The sequence below is a fragment of the Panthera onca genome, chromosome B4 (genome assembly GCF_046562875.1).
Source record: "Panthera onca isolate mPanOnc1 chromosome B4, mPanOnc1 haplotype 2, whole genome shotgun sequence".
Lineage (NCBI taxonomy): Eukaryota > Metazoa > Chordata > Mammalia > Carnivora > Felidae > Panthera > Panthera onca.
In genome coordinates, this window is record NC_138345.1 from 76026724 (window position 1) to 76044316 (window position 17593).

General features: G+C 50.1%; 1 protein-coding gene and 1 long non-coding RNA gene across 9 annotated transcripts; one reads left to right on the forward strand and one right to left on the reverse strand.

Moving 5' to 3' along the window:
• Positions 1-28: 28 nt before the first annotated feature.
• Positions 29-9282, reverse strand: MCRS1 (microspherule protein 1). Of its 7 annotated transcripts, none has more exons than XM_060657721.3 (16): positions 9164-9259; positions 8330-8486; positions 7886-8005; positions 7227-7365; positions 6721-6859; positions 5947-6105; positions 5686-5795; positions 4736-4844; positions 4334-4472; positions 2067-2142; positions 1676-1704; positions 1467-1559; positions 1191-1273; positions 946-1033; positions 583-710; positions 29-465 (listed from the first exon to the last, which is right to left on the reverse strand). In XM_060657721.3, the coding sequence occupies exons 3-16, from the start codon at positions 7893-7895 to the stop codon at positions 379-381; spliced, it is 1389 nt and encodes a 462-aa protein (XP_060513704.1). In that variant the 5' UTR covers positions 7896-8005; positions 8330-8486; positions 9164-9259; the 3' UTR covers positions 29-378. The 7 variants fall into 7 exon arrangements, with proteins under 7 accessions (XP_060513704.1, XP_060513703.1, XP_060513702.1 ...); XM_060657720.3 differs by having other exon boundaries at positions 8272-8486; XM_060657719.3 differs by lacking the exon at positions 8330-8486 and having other exon boundaries at positions 9164-9282.
• Positions 9283-9285: 3 nt separating this feature from the next.
• LOC132694422 (uncharacterized) lies at positions 9286-16673 on the forward strand. Of its 2 annotated transcripts, none has more exons than XR_009617299.1 (3): positions 9286-9369; positions 9637-9822; positions 16468-16673. It is a non-coding gene; the product is annotated as an uncharacterized LOC132694422 (long non-coding RNA). The 2 variants fall into 2 exon arrangements; XR_009617300.2 differs by having other exon boundaries at positions 9294-9369; positions 9597-9822.
• The last annotated feature ends 920 nt before the right edge of the window (positions 16674-17593 follow it).

The following is a 17593-nucleotide window of genomic DNA, read 5'->3' on the forward strand; positions in this document are numbered from 1 at the left end:
ATTAAAAAATATATATAATAAAAAGAACTACTTTGGAACTCGGTGCTTTTTATTTACAAAAGAAAAATAATAAAGGAAAAGTCTGAAGCCAATCAGCTGGAGACAAAGGGAAAAGGTGGGAATCTGAGGGACAGAGGAGGGTGGTCTGCAGAGAGAGAAGGGGAGGGGCTCTGGCTCTAAGGAAGCCGGAGGGTTCCAGCCTCGAGGGGCTTCCCAAGGACCAGCCCTGCCCTCCCACAGAGGCTCAGATCAATGGGCCAGTTGGGTCTCCTCCTGCCCACCATGGTTTTTCCAGGAGCCTGAGTTCCCAGCTCCTAGGGGCTGGAATGGCAGGGGAACCGGAGGCCAGAGAGAGCACACGGGTCCCGCCACCACTCCTCACTGTGGCGTTATCTTGGCGGCCTCGGCCCGAATAAGGGCAATGAGGTCCTGGTTGATGAGGAAGACGAATCTCAGGCTGGCGATCTGTGGGCAAGAGAGAAAAGCGGCTGAGGACAGAGGTGGGACTGGGGGCCAGGCCCACACACCAGCCTCCCACGCCCCGGGTCTCATCATGACCTCTTCACCTCCCTCCCAGCTCACCTCCACCACGGAGTTGTTGCTGAGGCGCCATTTGGAGCCACACAGCACAGGCCGTCCATCGATGTAAATGGGCCGCCGACCCTCATTGGCAATGAAGAAATCACCATTATTTTTCAGCTTGATGACACCTGTGGGGATGGAGAGGCGAAAGGGATGAGGAGACAGGGGAGGCCAGAAGAGGGCCTGCAGTCCCCACACACACTGCTTCCCGGGAACAGGCTAGAAGGCACCCATGACTCCCAAGTTAGAGATCTTGAAATGCCAGCTGCTCAACCCTAGCGGGTTCCCATGGAGACCAAGCTGCAGGGCCGGAGGGCAGCGAGAGGCTGGGAGGGACACCCCCACACTGCCGCCTGCCGGTACCTTGCTTCCGGGAGATCTTCCAGGCCGGACCCTCCAGAGACAGGTCCACATCAATCTGGTTATCCTTGGTTGCTCTGCCCAGGGTGATCTGGGGAAACGGGGTAGGTGAGGGCTGGGACCTGAGGAATGGGTCTACACAGGTCAGGGAAAGACGAGAGATCAGGGGCCAGACACAGAACAGGTCAGCAAGGACAAGACTGGCGGAGGAGGGAAACCCGGGGAAGCAGGGGCCGGGCCCGCCTTACCTCTCGGGAGCGCATCAGGTACCGCACCATGCGGCCCCGCAGCACCGCCAGAGTCTGGTTGTCGAAGTCAGGAGAGCTCATGCCTGCGAGGGGGAGCAGCTGGTGTCACGCAGAGCCCGCCTGAGGGCCGCGGGGTGGAAGGCAGGGAGCCGGGGCGTGGGAAATGAGGGCGCAGCCAGCCAGGCAAGCACAGGGGCTCTGGGTGGGGCAGAGGGAGCTGGAGCAGGCACCCCCCCCCCCCCCCCCCCCCCGCCCCCGGGTACCCCGCTGCCTCACCTGTGATGCTGTCGACCAGCACCTGCCACTTATGCAGCTCCTGTTCCAGCTGTCGAATCTCTCGCTTCTGGCGCCGGTCAGCCACCGTCAGCTCTGGGGTGAGGCAGGGTGGTAAGCGGGGATGCTCTGAGGTCATCAGCACCTCGTACCAATGCTTTGTGCTGGCAGGAGCTTCCACCCCCTAACGGTCCCCACCAGGGTACACTTACCATGTTCTAGGACCTCATCCCGCATGTCCCTGTGGGAAGAAGGGGGAAGGAGGAGGAATCAGGATCACCTGCTATTACCATCAGGTGCTACTTGGCTCATTAGGGTGTCCCTCAGTCTCTCAGCTGAACAACCCAGGAGGCTGCTCCTCTGACCTTGGACTAGCCTCCTTCCCGGGTGTGGGGGGGTGGGGGTGCTGAAGGGATGGGGCTCAGCAAAGACACCAGGTGCCAAGAGCGGCAAGCGGTGCACAAGACTGGGTGTGGGCTGGGCCCGATTCTCAGCAGCAGGAGGCCAGGTTGGGCAGTGCTGCCCAGGGAGCTCTGGCCCACCCCAAGGGGGTGGGGGGGGCACACTCCACTCTGTACCCTGTCTGTGGCCCCAGCCACTCACTTGAGCTTACTGTCATCAATCAGGTCTTCTGCGTCGGAGAAGTTCAGCACTTGGTCCCCCTTGGGCAGCGGCTGCACTGAACAAAGGACGGGGGGACGGTCAGCGCCGCCGCTCCTACTCCACCCTAAGCTGCCGAGCAGCAACTGAACTAAGGGGACAAACTGTGAAGACAACCTGTGGCAACAGTTTTGCGCTGCAATCAATAGGCAACAGAGCACAGACCAGATGAGACACCCTCTTTTGGCACAAAGAATTCCTGACATTAGCTAAGGGCAGAGGTGGTTCTAGAAAGAAAAGGGAATTAAGGCTGACTTTTTGTGTGTGCTTTTCAGTGTGCGAGGGTTCTCACACAGCCTTGAACTAAGGAGGGAAGGCATCGCTGTCAGCTCCCCTGTGCACACGAGGGGACAGACACAGGAAGCAGGGTTAAGCCATGTGACTCAGGGTTAGGACAGAGGCAGGACCCAAGCTCTATTTCTCTGACTCCAGATCCAAAATGCTCCTGCAACACATCATATGCTCCCAAATATTCTCTGCCACACTCAGCAGGGGGCAGAGAGAGGCACATGCCGGTCAAGTGCTCCTCAAGATGTGCCAGAAGTGAGCTGCCCCCCCGTAAGCCAGTATTTTTCAAACTGCGGGTCATGAGGTATTGACAGTCATGAGATTAGTTTCATTTCTTCCTCTGCCCCCCCCCCCAAAAAAAAGAAAAGAAAAAGAAACAGGATAGAATAATGTCAGAGTCCATTAGATGTGTTGAGAATAAATAGTTTCGTGGAAGTTTTTCCGTTTTTTTTTTCTGACCACATTGCAAAAGGGGATGGGGGCCCACAAACTCTGAGAACTTCTGCCTTAAGGCCAGCTGTTCCCAGGACTGCAGTGTCGCTCAGTAGTTAGTGGCTGTGAAACCGTCGGCTGGGGAGTTTGTCAACACCCGGGGTGTGGTCACTGTCTGCCCGGGGAAGTGAGGGGGGCTGCACAGGAGCCACAAGTGCTCCACACCCTCAACCCCTTTAGGTCAGACTGTGTGGGAAACAAGGGACTGGGACAGTCATCCCCCCCCTCCCCCGACTGCTCCCCCACTGCAGCTGCCTGAAATCCCACCAATTTAATACTCAACCAACTTGAGAGCCAAGCAGTGTATCTACCCGGTTCCTAGGACCTCCCAGCACTAGACAGTGAAGGAGAAATCAAATACCCACAGAAAAGACTCTTGGAGAGAAAAATTAAACCTCTGAGTTAACAGAGACGTTTATACAAGATAACTTTCAAAGAAGCCAGCTACAGCAGCATAAATCAACTTTATCTGGTGTCCACTCTCTGTGGGAATTCAGGGACGTCGGAGTCTGAGGCAGAAGCAGAGCTGTGGAAGCTGCAGGAATAAAGAGGGCTGCCCACTAACTGCAGAGACCCTCAGGAAGGAAAGACAGGGCATCCCTGACACGATCTCCTCAAATCCTCTTGCAGGAGTATCTTTTGATAACCAGGAGCAGTAGGACCCAGGGAGTAGGCGGAGTGCACAGGCAAAGCCTCGTTTCCAGAACAGTGCGGACAACTATGGAGACGCTGATGGGCAATACCATCCAGGAAGGGAGGGCAGAGTGTGTCTACACTACGCTGCACCACGAAAGCCTGATCCCAAATCCCAAGTCAAATTGAAGAGCCTCCCGCACTTTAGTCAGCTGACTTTCCCCGAGTTTGTCATCAGGGGCGAAAACTTGCTGGTGAGGAAGAGGTGGGCAGACAGTGTTCTGGCCCCTGGGAAAGCAGGAAGGCAGGGGGCCTGGGTGTGAAAGCCCAATGGGAATTTCCGCATGGCTTCAAGGCAGCGAGAAGGAAAGTGGAGAGAGGGAAGGGGCAGAAAGAGACCCTACCACCTCTGGGGGGGGAAACGGGGAAAGATAAAGCAGTGCAGGGGACTTTCACCTTTTATTCACTTTCAACGTTATTCACAAAGACTATGTTACCGTATTGTTTACATAATAGCGAAATATGTTAAAAATGACAACAAAAACAGGAAGTGGGAGACAACACTGCCATTTAGACTTTTTGCTCAGGATTGCAGATGGTTTGGGCTACCCTTACCATGCTGCTGAGTGTCATTCCAGCCACTTTCCTTCCTCCTGGAAGGAAGTTTTGCTGCCAAGAGATGCAAGACACTGGGGGCCACTGAGGGATCCGTTACTGGGCACCTAAGGGCAACCGTGCCCAGACAACTTCACACTTACACGCACACACCCACTCCGCCAGCTCCTGGAGCCAGTTACCTGTCTGGTCCTCCAGTAGGTAATACTGCTTCATGAGCTGCCAGTGGGCCTGCAGAGCCTTGGCAGTACGGGCCAAGTAGAAGGCATCAGGGTGTCTGTGTAGCAGGTCCTGGAAGGTCTCCAAGGTGGGCTGGCTGGTCTGGAGGGCAAGAAGTGTGTTCTTGGCATTTGGGTTTTCTCATTCCTGTCTCGGCCTTGTCATCCCCACCCCCTGTCCCCACCAGGAGCTGGGAGAAGTGAGAGGGAGCCGGTCTTGGCTCTTCCTAAGGACCCCATCCACAAAGGCCCCTGCCAATATACGAGACCTGCCGGGCACGTTTCCAGGCAGTGGGGCCTCCCCACATCCGTAGTTCTCCCAGTGGTTAGGTCCCCACCCTGCCCTTCTCTGCTTCTCAGCCTTACCGATCCCACTTTGCTCAGCAGCTGCTCCTCAGCCTTGCTAAACAAGGCCTTGCTCTGGATGGCGGCAATGGCTTCTGGGTGCAATTGTCTCATGGCCTGGCAAGCCAGCCTGAGGGGGTAGAGGGAGAAAGAGGGCAGGGTTGAAGGGAGGGGGTCAAGCAATCCGGGGTTCCTATAGGCCTCTGAGATCCAGAACTAGAGGCTAGGCCCTCAGCAGCACCAGCCGAAGGCTTAGCACTGCACCTGTGGCCTCATGCATTTCTTGAAAGCATAACAGGCAACTCAACAAACCGAGTTTCCAGTGTTCACCTCCTCGAAGATACTCAAGGCACAGCCCCCAGAGACCAGTCCCAAGGGAGATCCCAAGACCACCCACTGCCCACCACATCCTCTCTCCAAAGCTGAGCCCTGCCTGCTTCCTGTCAGGGCCGTGGCTAGAGCTTAAATGGTGTTAGAGACCGTGGAACAGAAGATGGGTGGTAAGCATCCCGCCAGCAATGACAATGTTAAACGAAGTGGCTGAGGAGGAAGACTGTGCGCGACGTATGCACACAGGCTTACTTGAAACTTGGACTATTAGGGGCCTTGGTGTTCTTTTGTTCCAACTCCTTCTTGTGGAGGTCAGTGGGGAAAGGATGGAAAGTGACCTGCCCACGACCACCCTGGTGGAACCAGGGCTCCTGGCGCTCATTCGGATATTTTTTCCAGGCTGCTTCTGCAGCTTCCAGATCCCCTGCTTCTGGCATCAAGCCAGGACTAGCCGGGTTGGCAGCAGGAAGAAGCTTCCCTCCCAAGCCTGCCTGGTTTCAATATCATCCCAGAGGATGCAAGGCCCCATGAGTCCTGCCTCTCAGGCCCCTCCCTTGGGCCCTTGTATAGTTCTCTCTGTTTCAGGAGCCAAATTCTAGTGTTCCTCGTCCCTCCATGCTGCCAGAGCTGGCCCCACTCACTTGGAGATGACCGGATCGTAGAGCAGGGCGTACCAGCGCTCCTGGACTTCCCGAAGGGTGAAGCGGCAGCTGAACTTCACGCCCAGGTGGACAGATGTCAGGTCGTTGGTCTGCAAGGCCCCAGATGGGTTGGTCCCAGCCCTAGAGCTGGGAAGGACCCTTCCCCTGCCACCCCCAGGGTACTGCTGGGCTAGTGCAGGGGCTGGGAACCGCAGGCCGAGGGGAGAGGGGGGACGTGAAGCCTGCAGTGGGAAGCACTACCTGCAGCACAGCATTGATGAGCAGGAGGTCATCCGCTGGCTTCCAGCGGCCCAAATCCTTGGTCACCTGAAGTGGCTGTTTGCTCTTCTTCACGCGCTTGGTGAGTCCAGGGGTTGGGGCTGGGCTGGGCGGCACGGGAGTGCTAGGGGCCTTGGACACCTGAGCAGAGGACAGGAAGAGCTCAAAGCCGGCATCAGGGCAGATGGGGCTTTGGACCCTGAACTTCACACACTGTGTGGTGGCCCCGGTCCCACCCAACCATAAGCAACACAGGCAGGAGCTCGGCTTTCTAGTCCCCACCCCTCCCCCTCCCACCTCTACCAAAGTACTTCTACATAATCCTTGAACATATGGGGTCTTCTCTTTGCTGGTGGCACCCTCAACCCCAGAGTGGAGGGTGGGTGGGGAGGATACCAGGAAACCACTCTTATTGGTACGGTGTCTAGGGCCAGAGCAATGCCACCTGGGGGTTATTTTTACACCCAGCAATGCTGGGAACAGGCTGTCTGCTCCCAGAATAGATGCACGCTCCATGCCTCCCACACAGAATGTGATACAGGACGCATTGACAGGGTGTGTGTGTGGGGGGGGGGGGGGTGCAGCAAGAAAGGGGGAGTAGGGAGCGATGGGCTCTCAGGAGGGAGGCATCTGAGGTTGGGGCTGAGGCCACCCAATTTTCTCACAAGTCTCCTTTGCCAGGGCCCCTGTCAGCTGGCAAAGGTGGTGGGGAAAAACAAAATCTGGCCCTGGCCCCCACATCTCCCAATCCCTCACCTTCTTCTTCTCACTGGAGGAAGGTTCACTCCCCGAACAGCGCCCTGGTTCCACCCCACTGGCTCCCTTCGCGCGGGTAGAGGACTTAGCCAGGCTGCTCTCCACTAGCTCATCATCAAACTTCTTCCTCTTGATGAACCTGTGGAGAGTCCTACCCAGTGAGCATCCCTTGCCCCTTCACTAGGACCCACCTGCACACACTCAGCCTCTGAAACAGAGCAGGTTCCCAGCTGGGCACTAACTGCTCTGGCTCAGTGGATGGGGCACGGAACTGCTATGCTCCATCCCTCTGAGATGACAGGGTATTGCACCACAAAGATTCCATGTCAAAGACCTCAGATCACCCTCCCTTGGCCCATATCCCACAAGAGGGATTTGGTAGGAAAAGCACAAGGCTCCGCCAGTACTTAGGCTCCAGAGGGGCTCGGGTAGCCACTGCAACAGTGGTGAAGACATGTAGCACCTAATGCCCTTGCCCAGTTCCTGGCCCTTCGAACCCTTACTACCTGGAGGAGCTTCTCCGTTTAGGGATGGTGCCCAAGGCCTGGGAGGAAGCCCGCTTCTGCCCTGCCAGCGACTCCTCATCCTCTGAGCGGCTGGCAGTGCCTGATGCCATCAGAGATGAATCTAGCAGCCCCTGAGAATCTAGAAAAAGAAAAGTAGTGAACTCAAGTCTCCTAAGTGCCTAGTAGAGCCTTGAGCCTCTGAACATGGGACCCCTCCTCTGCTCCTCCTCCCCCTGCCAGCCCTCCTGGCCCTTCCCCTGCTTCCTTGACATTTGAGGTTTTAAGGTGGGAGTTCCTTGGCCATCCAGATCCCATCTGGGCTCAGACCTGGCCCAGACCTTCCACGCTGGGCAGTTCTCCCGGTGCCACGTGTCATGTCGTGCAGCACATGGTGCTCAGGTCAGACTGGTGATGCCGACACACCGGGCTCTGGGCATAACTGCTCCCTCTGCCATCAAAATGCAGCCGTGCCAAAGAGCGGCAGCTCAACAGCAAGTCAGTCAATTGTGGCCTCTGCCGAGAGGTACGTGGGTGGTGCTGGCCCAGGGGGAGGTGGCAATGCCCAGTCAGGACGAAAAGACATACGTGCCAGGCACGGGGTGGAATCAGCAGATGCTTGGCGCCTGAGCGTTTGGGGAGCTGGCCTGGCCTCATACTACCTTTGTCCATCCTCTTACAGTCCCAAAGCCACTGGTTCCAAACCACAGGGCTAGGAGGAAGGGTCCCACAGGCTCATCCAAGGATTCTGACCAGGTGAGCTTAGAGGCTGAGAGGAGATTCTGCAAAGGAGAAATAAGGCTCCCTGAGGCACAGGTTTCCAATGGGCCAGCCCCACCTTCTACTGGAACAGCTCCCCCAGGATCCCATAAACTAGGGAAGACATAAGGAGAAGAAACACAAGGCTCTATTCTGCCATGACCCTGATAAACCAACAGCTTTCTAAAGGTCACCGACATCTTTTAGAATATAAAAGCTATGGACTCCAGGAAAATGTACAAACACATAGCATTTTAGGGGGTCCACAGACCTCTATGATTCTACTCACAGTCGCTAGGAAGGGCCTCGACTATAAACCAGCAGGAAACAAGGGATTAGTGGCTCACTTTTTCTTATCTTCGCTGCCCACTCAGTTCAGCAGCACCACCCTTGCCCTTCCAAGCCAAAGCAAGGAAACGGAGATCGAACTCTGATCTGTCCATCTAATTTTTATTTTCATTTTCAGCTTTGGCTGAAGATTTAGCGGGTGGGACTGCGTGGAACCTAAAAAAACGCGGTTTGGGAACTGAGCGAATTTCCACCGCCCTGGGGCGCCTGCTCCTAACCCCAGAGAACTCAGGTACTGGGGACTCTCTGGGCGTGCCGCTTGCGGGCCCCGCCCCTTCAGACCAGGGCGGCTCTCCGCACAGTTTTCTGGCCCTGCCCCCAGGTGCTCTAGTCGCTCGGCTCCGTAGGATACGGCTGGGAATCTTGACACTTGGGGGTCAGGTGAAGGGTAGCCTGAGGCTAAGTCTGGGCCCCCTTCCTTCCCTGGCCCTCGTTCTCCGAGTGCACACCCGAGGTGGGGGAGTAGTGCCGGTCTGTTTCTGGAGCTCGGAATAAGAGTGGTGAAGTCAGCCCTGAAACTCAAAAGCAAAGCACCGAGTGCACCCAGATGTCCTCGCTGCCTTGGGTTAAGCCCCACTAACTGGTGGCGAGGGACAGGAGACTAACTCCCAGGTCAAGTCTCACCCCACCTTCGCCTTGCCCACCTTTGCGCATGCGTAACATCTCGGACCAGATTCTGGCCCGGTCCGGCCCACGCATGCGCAGATTTTCGGGGCGCTACCGGGGCGGGGCCCCAAACATTGTGGGGGGGTCTTCCCCAGCGGCACTCTGGAAAACTCCATTTCGCCCCAAACTCTGCTCAGAACCCTCAGAAGCGAACCGCGAGGTCTCACCATTCCTAGGCTGCCAGCTCCAACAATTTCTCCGCGGCGACGGCAGCAGCCGCAGGGCCAAACCCGGCTTCCGTGAGACACATCTACTTCCGGGTCTGCGAACTAGGGAAGGCGCGATCTCTTCCGGTTCGCCCCGGGAATGTGATGAAGGGGGCGTGGTTACGGCAGGGAATGGGCCGACTTTTTGCTAATAGTCGAAGTAAAAGGTTTTCACAATTGGGACAACATAGGGGGAAACATGAGGGATTATAGGCCCCAGAAAGATTACTCGCTTGAAGAGATTAATGGAAAGGCGAGACTTGGCGTAGGATAGACAGAGGCGGGCTGGAGGTAGGGTGGGCGGGGGACCCCACTTCGGCTTTCGAATTCCCACGGGGTATAGGAGCCTTTGATGGTTTCCCAGGGGCAACGATGTATTGTTTGATTCTCCCAGCGGTTTTAAAGAAACTGCTGTGTGTCGGGCCCTGTGCTAGGCACAACACGGGGAGATGATGTGGCGTTCGCTCCAGCTGGAGAGGTGTGGCGTACAGAAGGCGGGGAGGTTGATGTCTAAGGAACGGATGGAGGGTCGTGGGCCTGAGGTAGAGGTCCTGAGGAAAGAGCAATGCCCAGTGGCAGCCCGATCCCATCAGGACTGCTGGAAGCAGTTGTGGACTTCGGTAGGTAAGAGAGAAGTCCAGAGGAGAGTGCCCTGGTGGGAAGCTTGGGATGGGAGAACAAGGCAACGGGCAAGTTTGGCCCTGAGAATCCAAACAGACCACTAAAAGAGGGTTTCTGTTTGTTTAATGTTTCCTGAGAGGGGCACGAAAGAGTAGTAACTGCAGAGAATCATATCACAGCTCAGATTAAGGAAAGTCCCAATTCCAAAGCTGTCCAGCATTGGGTAATCCTTTCAATGGAGATGTCAACCACACCGTCACCTGGACATTGTCAGGGGATGTCAGGTGGGAGGCTAGCCCTTCTGGCCCTGACAGTGTATGATAGCCCACTGCTTCAAAAGCCCTCAACTCATTTACTGTCCTGTGATCTTACTTAATAAGTATTAACCTATTTTTCTCCCCTGAAAGACTGTGAGTTTTCTGATACAAGGTGTGTGGATTTTATGAGGTCTAGTATAGTATCTATGCTAGGTGAGAGTTATCAGGGAGGTTTCTAAGGAGAGGACAAGTGAGCTGAGATTTGACAGTTGATAGAAGCCAGTCATGAAAAGAGCTGGTGTATGATGACCTAGATAGAGGGGACAGCACAGCTCCAAAGCAGAAATGAATTTGGTGAGTTTGAGGAACAGGAAGGAGCCCAGGAGAAGGATGATCAAGAAAAAGAGGGATGGAGATGTGGATAGAGGTCATCAGGGGCAGATCACATTAGGCTTTGCAGTTCTCACTGGATTTGGGCCTTTATTCTTAATGCTTTGGAAAGCTCTTAAAGGATTACAAGTGAAGGCATCCTTGCTGTGATATGATTTAATTTTTAAGATGATGCCTCCAGCTGTTTGTGGGGAAGGATTGTAAAAGAGGAAACAGATCAGATTAAGAGGTTACCTTGCAGCAATCCAGGTGAGAGGTAAATTCGGGTGGTTTAGGTGGGTTATGGGGCAGTGAAAATGGACAGAAACAGTGACTTTGATGTATATTTTGGAGCTAGAACTACAAGGATTTGCTGATGGATTGCATATGGGATATGAGGGAAAGGGAAGAGTCAAAGATAAGACCTATCTTGAGAAATTGGGTGGATGCTGGAGCACCCTTTAGAATATATCCAGAATCTGGCCCTCCCCAAGTCACCTTGATGCAGGCCGGCTGGGCCTGAGGACCCAGAAGGGATCCTGCAAGACCAGCCAAGAAAATCCTTGGCTTTGTGCAGGGTAGAAATCAAACACAGCTGAGGGGCACCTCGGTGGCTCAGTCAGTTAAGCATTGTACTCTTGATTTTGGCTCAGGTCATGATTTCACAGTGTGTGAGATTGAGTCCCTCATCAGGCTCTGTGCTGAGCGTGGCACTGCTAGGGATTCTCTCTCCGTCTCTTTCTGCCCCTCCTGTGCTCATGCTTTCTCTCTCTCTCTCAAAAATAAATAAATAAACATTAAAAAAAAGAAACACAGCTGAGAGGAAGTGAGACCAGTTTGTTAAAGATATAAAAAGAGTGTAGATACTGGCATAGAGTCTGGGAGACTCAGAAAGGAAAAAAGAATGAATCTCATCTTTGCTTGGGGCCTGGAGTTCCTGCATCCAGGAACAAAGGCAAGTGTTTAGGTGTCTTCCACAAGTTACTTATGCCCTGGAGCCAGAGGTCTTGATGAGTCAGTGGTCTTGGAAAATATTCGTGGTGACCCTGCCCAGTCACTCTTTAGATGTTCACTATTGTGCTGGAAGACTGCAAAGAAATCTAAATTCTTGACCTTTACTAGGAGTGGTTTTTCTCCGATGATGGGGACCTCTGATGATGGGGGTCTCCTAATGTGGAAGAACCCAATCACAACCCAATCAGATGGACCTGGAAGCTGCGGGCAGGTGGGGAGGGGGACATGGAAGGATTCACTCAACGCAGAACAAAAGAGATAAAAGTTTATTGAATACACTGTAAAGGAGTGGCAGGCAGGACAGCAAAGCAGAGATTGTCTGCAAGGAAGCAGTGGGTGGGGACTATTTAAAGGAGGCAGGTGAGCACTGTTGTTTAACATAGTGTTGGGAGCCCTAGCCTCAGCAGACAACAAATCTAAATAAAAGGCATCCAAATTGTCAAAGAAGAAGTCAAACTTTCACTCTTTGCAGATGACATGATACTCTACATACCTAAAAGACTCCACCAAAAAACTGCTAGAGCTGATACAGGAATTCAGCAAAGTTGCAGGATATAAAATGAATGTACAGAAATTGGTTGCATTTCTATATACCAATAATGAAGCAACAGAAAGAGATATCAGGGAATCATTCCCATTTACAATTGCATCAAAGCCATAAAATACCTAGCAATAAACCTAACCAAAGAGGTAAAAGGTCTGTATGCTAAAAACTACATAAAGCTTATGAAAGAAATTGAAGAAGACACAAAGAAATGAGAAACATTCCATGCTCATGGATTGGAAGAACAAATATTGTTAAAATGTCAATATTACCCAAAGCAATATACACGTTAAATGTACTCTCAATCAAAACAACACCAGCATTCTTCACAGAGCTGAAACAAACAACCCTAAAATTTGTATGCAACCCCAAAATACCCCAAGTAGCCAAAGTAATGTTGAAAAAGAAAACCAAAGCTGGAGGCATCACAATCCTGGACTTCAGCCTGTATTACAAAGCTGTCATCATCAAAACAGTATGATATTGGCACAAAAACAGACACATAGATCAATGGGATGGAATAGAGAACCCAGAAATGGACCCACAAAAGTATGGCCAACTAATCGACAAAGGAGGAAAGAGTATCCAATGAAAAAAAGATAGTCTCATTAGCAAATGGTGCTGGAAGAACTGGACAGCAACATGCAGAAGAATGAACCTGGACCACTTTCTTATACCATACACAAAAATAAATTCAAAATGGATGAAAGACCTAAATGTGAGACAGGAAGCCGTCAAAATCCTACGGGAGAAAACAGGCAGCAACCTCTTTGACCTTGGCCACAGCAGCTTCTTACTTGACATGTCTCTGAAGGCAAGGGAAATAAAACTTTTTTAATGTTTATTTTTGAGAGAGAGAGAACCAGAGTGCGAGTGGGGGAGGAACAGAGAGAAAGGGAGACACAGGATCTGAAGCAGACTCCACGTTCCGAGTTGTCAGCACAGAGCCCGGAGTGGGGCTCTAACTCGCAGACCGCGAGATCTGACCTGAGACGAAGTCAGACCCTTAACTGACTGAGCCACCCAGGCACCCCAAGGGAAATAAAAGCAAAAATGAACTATTGGGACCTCATCAAGATAAAAAGCTTCTGCACAGCGAAGGCAACGATCAACAAAACTAAAAGGCAACCAACGGTATGGGAGAAGATATTTGCAAATGATATATAAAGGGTTAGTATCAAAAATTTATAAAGAACTTATCAAAGTCAACACCCAAAAAACAAATAATCCAGTGAAGAAATGGGCAGAAGACGTGAATAGACACTTTTCCAAAGAAGACATCCAGATGGCAAACACATGAGAAGATGCTCAACGTTGCTCATCATCAGGGAAATACAGATCAAAACCACGTTGAGATACCACCTCACACCAGTCAGAATGGCTAAAATTAACAACTCAGGAAACAACAGATGTTGGTGAGGATGTGGAGAAAGGGGAACCCTCTTGCACTGTTGGTGGAAATGCAAACTGATGCAGCCAGTCTGGAAAACAGTGTGGAGGTTCCTCAAAAAAAATTGAAAATAGAATTACCCTATGACTCAGCAATTGCACTACTAGGAATTTATCCAAAGGATTCAGGAGTGCTGATTCAAAGGGGCACATGCACCCCAATGTCTATAGCAGTGCTATCAACAATAGCCAAATTATGGAAAGAGCCCAAATGTTCACCAACTGATGAATGGATTAAGAAGCATGTGGTGTATGTATGTATGTATGTATGTATGTATGTATGTATAATACTACTCTGCTTTGAAAAAGGATGAAGTCTTGCCATTTGCAACAATGTGGATGGAACTGGAGGGTATAATGCTAAGCAAAATAAGTCAGTCAGAGAAAGGCAGATATCACATGATTTCACTCACGTGGAATTTGAGAAACTTCACAGATGATCATAAGGGGAGGAAGGAAAAATAAGATAAAAACAGAAGGAGGGGCAAACTGTAAGAGACTCTTAACTACAGAGAACAAACTGAGGGTTGATGGGAGTGGGGAAAATGGGTGGTGGGCATTAAGGAGGGCACTTGCTGGGATGAGCACTGGGTGTTATATGTAAGTGATGAATCCCTGGATTCTACTCCTGAAGCCAAGACTGTATGTTAGCTAACTTGAAAATAAATAAGATTAATAAATAAAATTTTAAAACTAAACTAAAATAATAAATAAATAAATAAATGAATAGGGCAGGTGAGGAGTAACGGCGACATATGGAATTTTCCCTTTTTTGGTAACTTGCCTGGTTGTAAGTAGCCCATTGGTTAGTTAAGGCCTGTGGATATTTTGAGGTGGGTCACCTGATATTCAGCCAAGGGGTTGTGTGAGTGTTTTTACATTCCATTGCTCAAGCCCGTTGCCTAAAAGCTGCCTCTAAGAGGGCATACGTTATCTGTTCTATATGCATGTGTAAGGGAGAGGTGCAGGTCCTAGCAAGAATAGAAGCAGGAAAAGGAGCGATAAAAGCAGTTTTCATGGCTCCCTTTAGTTTTCCTGTCTCACCCTAAGTCCATCGTCTCTCATCTGGACTATTGCAAGAGCTGCCTCACTGGTCTCCCCACTTTCATCTTCCTGCCCCTCCTCTGATTTCTTCACAGAAGCTAGCGCATGCCCATTAAGATGGAAATCCACTCATGTCAAGCCTCTGTTCAAAATCCTCCATCTTCTTTGAGTACACCTCATGGTCTAGCCCTTGTTACCCTGACCTCATCTCCTGCTCCTCCCCCTTGCCCTTTCTAACATCTCCGTCTCTATCCCTTGCACCCTCTGCCCTTTCCCTGCTTTGCTTTTCTTCTTAGCCCTTATCTTTTAATGCATGACATACTTTGCTTTTCCCCCTTTTATTTTATTTTTTAAAAACTTTTTTTAAGTTTATTTATTCATTTTGAGAAAGAGAGACAGTGTAAGTGGGGGAAGAGAAGAGATAAAGGGAAATAGAGAATCCCGAGCAGGCTCTGCATTGTCAGGGCAGAGCCCAATGCAGGGCTCAAACCCATGAACCAAACTGTGAGATCATGACCTGAGCTGAAACCAAGAGTCAGTCAACTGACTGACCCACCCAGGCAGCCCTCTCCCATTTATTGTATGTCCTCCCAACAGTAGAATGTAAACTCTATTAGGGCAGGGGCTTTGTCTATTTTGTTCACTGCTATAGTAGGTGCTTAACAAATATGTGTTAAGTGTGATTTAAAAAAAAAATTTAATGTTTATTTATTATTGAGAGACAGAGAAAGACAGAGCATGAGCATGGGAGGGGCAGAGAGAGGAGACACAGAATCCGAAGCAGGTTCCAGGCTCTGAGCTGTCAGCACAGAGCCCAACATGGGGCTCGAACTCTAACCATGAGATCATGACCTGAGCCGAAGTCGAATGCTCCACCGACTGAGCCACCCAGGCGCCCCACGTTGAGCAAGTGTGTTAAATAAACTCACTGAAAAGGAGAATTCTGTGGGAGGAGGAGGTTCGTGTAGGGGTAGACAAGAAGGGTTCTGTTCAGACATGTTAAGTTTGAGATGCCTGGGAGGTATTTGGGTGGAAGTGTTGAGAGGAGAGGTGGACACACTAGTCCAGTCAGGCAAGAAGGCCTACCCTGGAGCTACACACAAAGGAAACATTATCATGAAGATATAGATGCCAGTGTCTAGGGAAGAGTATAGACAGAGAGTGAGGAAGGTCCAAAGCCAGTGCCTGGGGCACTCCAATGTTTAAGGTTAGGTAGAGGAGGAGCCAGAAAAGGGGACAAAAAGAAAGAAGAGTGTGGCTAAAAGGAAAAGCTAGCAATGGCATCAATCATCCTGCTTCAGTTAACCATCCCTGGCTCCAGAATAGTCTTTCACAGTATGGCCCTCTTTCCCTGGGATGGGCGTGGTTTACAATGAAGACCATACTCATGATTTCTCCTAGATCTGTGTTCAGCTGCTCAGGGCTCCAGGCTGCTCCTCCTGGGAATTAGACTATGGTGGTTAAGAACATAGGCTCTGGAGTCGAACAGCCTGATTTTAAACCTTAGCTGTATCACCTACTGACCTGTGACCTTGAGCAAGTTACATTTCTTTGCCTCAGTTTCATCATCTTTTGAGAAATAATAGTACCCACTTTGTAGGATGGTTCTGAGGAGTAAATCACTCACTATTTAAACAAGTAGCAAGTGTTCAAAAATGTTAGCTGTTGGTACTGTTCTTAGGGCCTGGGTCTTAGTGTCACCTGCCAGGTTATCAGAGTGTAGGGCCCAAACTGATAGCATAGCCCATCCCGACTCTTGTCTACTAGAGAAGTTTCCCTCTCACCTAAGGCTGTTACCTCTGGGTGCTCAGCCAGAAGACGCAGGATCTATCTGCTATTGGCTCAACTATACCATCTTAGGAAGTCAAGTTTAATAAAGCTGTTGACCACTACAAAGTTATCTTTGGGTTCACAATGCATTTTAAGTTAACATATACTTGATATCTGTACATGTTTTTTTCTCCAAGGGAGGAGAAACTGTCTGCAGAGGAAGAGCCTTACACACAGCCTGGAGCCTCCTGAAACAGCAGTCTTCAGGATAGAGAACCACAGAAAAATGATGCAACACCCAACTTCACAAACGTGACAAAGTTTACACATCGCTGTCCAAAAGCCAGAGTCACAATTAATAAGGAAACCTAAATTATTCTCATTAAAGTTAGGTATTCCATAAGGATGGCCCCTGTGACTATTTTTCTTTTAGTATTGCTTTGGAAGTACTAGCCTACTTAATTGCAGAAGAGAAAGGAATAAGGTCGATCAACTGGAAAAGAGGTAAAATTATCATTATTTATTTATGAAATGATAGCCTACCTGGAAAATCAAGGACATCAACTGCAAAACTAATACAAATGAGACATTTTGGCAAAGTGGGCACAAGTTAATATACAAAAAGCCAGCAAACAACAGCCAGTTAGAAAATAAAGGGGAATAAAATATATCATTTACAATAGCAACAACAAAGTAAACTAACCAAGAGTAATCTTAACGAATGTACTAGGTCCAGGCGCTCAATACTAAAATGCTATCAAATAACACAAAAGGAGGCTTGAAAAAATGAAAAGTCATATTCTATTTTTGGGTAGAAAGACTCACTATCATAAAGATGTCAGCTCTCCATAAATTAATCTATAAATTTCACACAACCTAATAAAAATACCAACAGACGACATAATCTGAATATAAAGTCCACATGGAAATTTCTGCATCAAGAATAGCCATGAACATTCTGAAAAAGAAGGTTAGTGAGAGAAATAGTTCTATCAGATATAAAACCATTAAATGCTACAATAATTAAAGTAATGAAACCCAGGGGACACTAGCACATACACGGGCAACTTGATCAAGAGAACCAAATAGCGAATCCAGAAATAGACTCCACATTTAAAATGTTAGTGTGCGATGAAGGTAGCATCATCTATCAGTAGAGAAAAATGGATTATACAATAAGTGGTATTAAGACAATTGTGTAACTGCCTGAAAAAAATAATATGGTATCTCTGGCTTGGTCTTTACCCTAAAATAAATCCATGTGAATCAATTGTGTTTAAATAAATGTAAAAGGATACAACCATAAATGTATAATGTCACAGT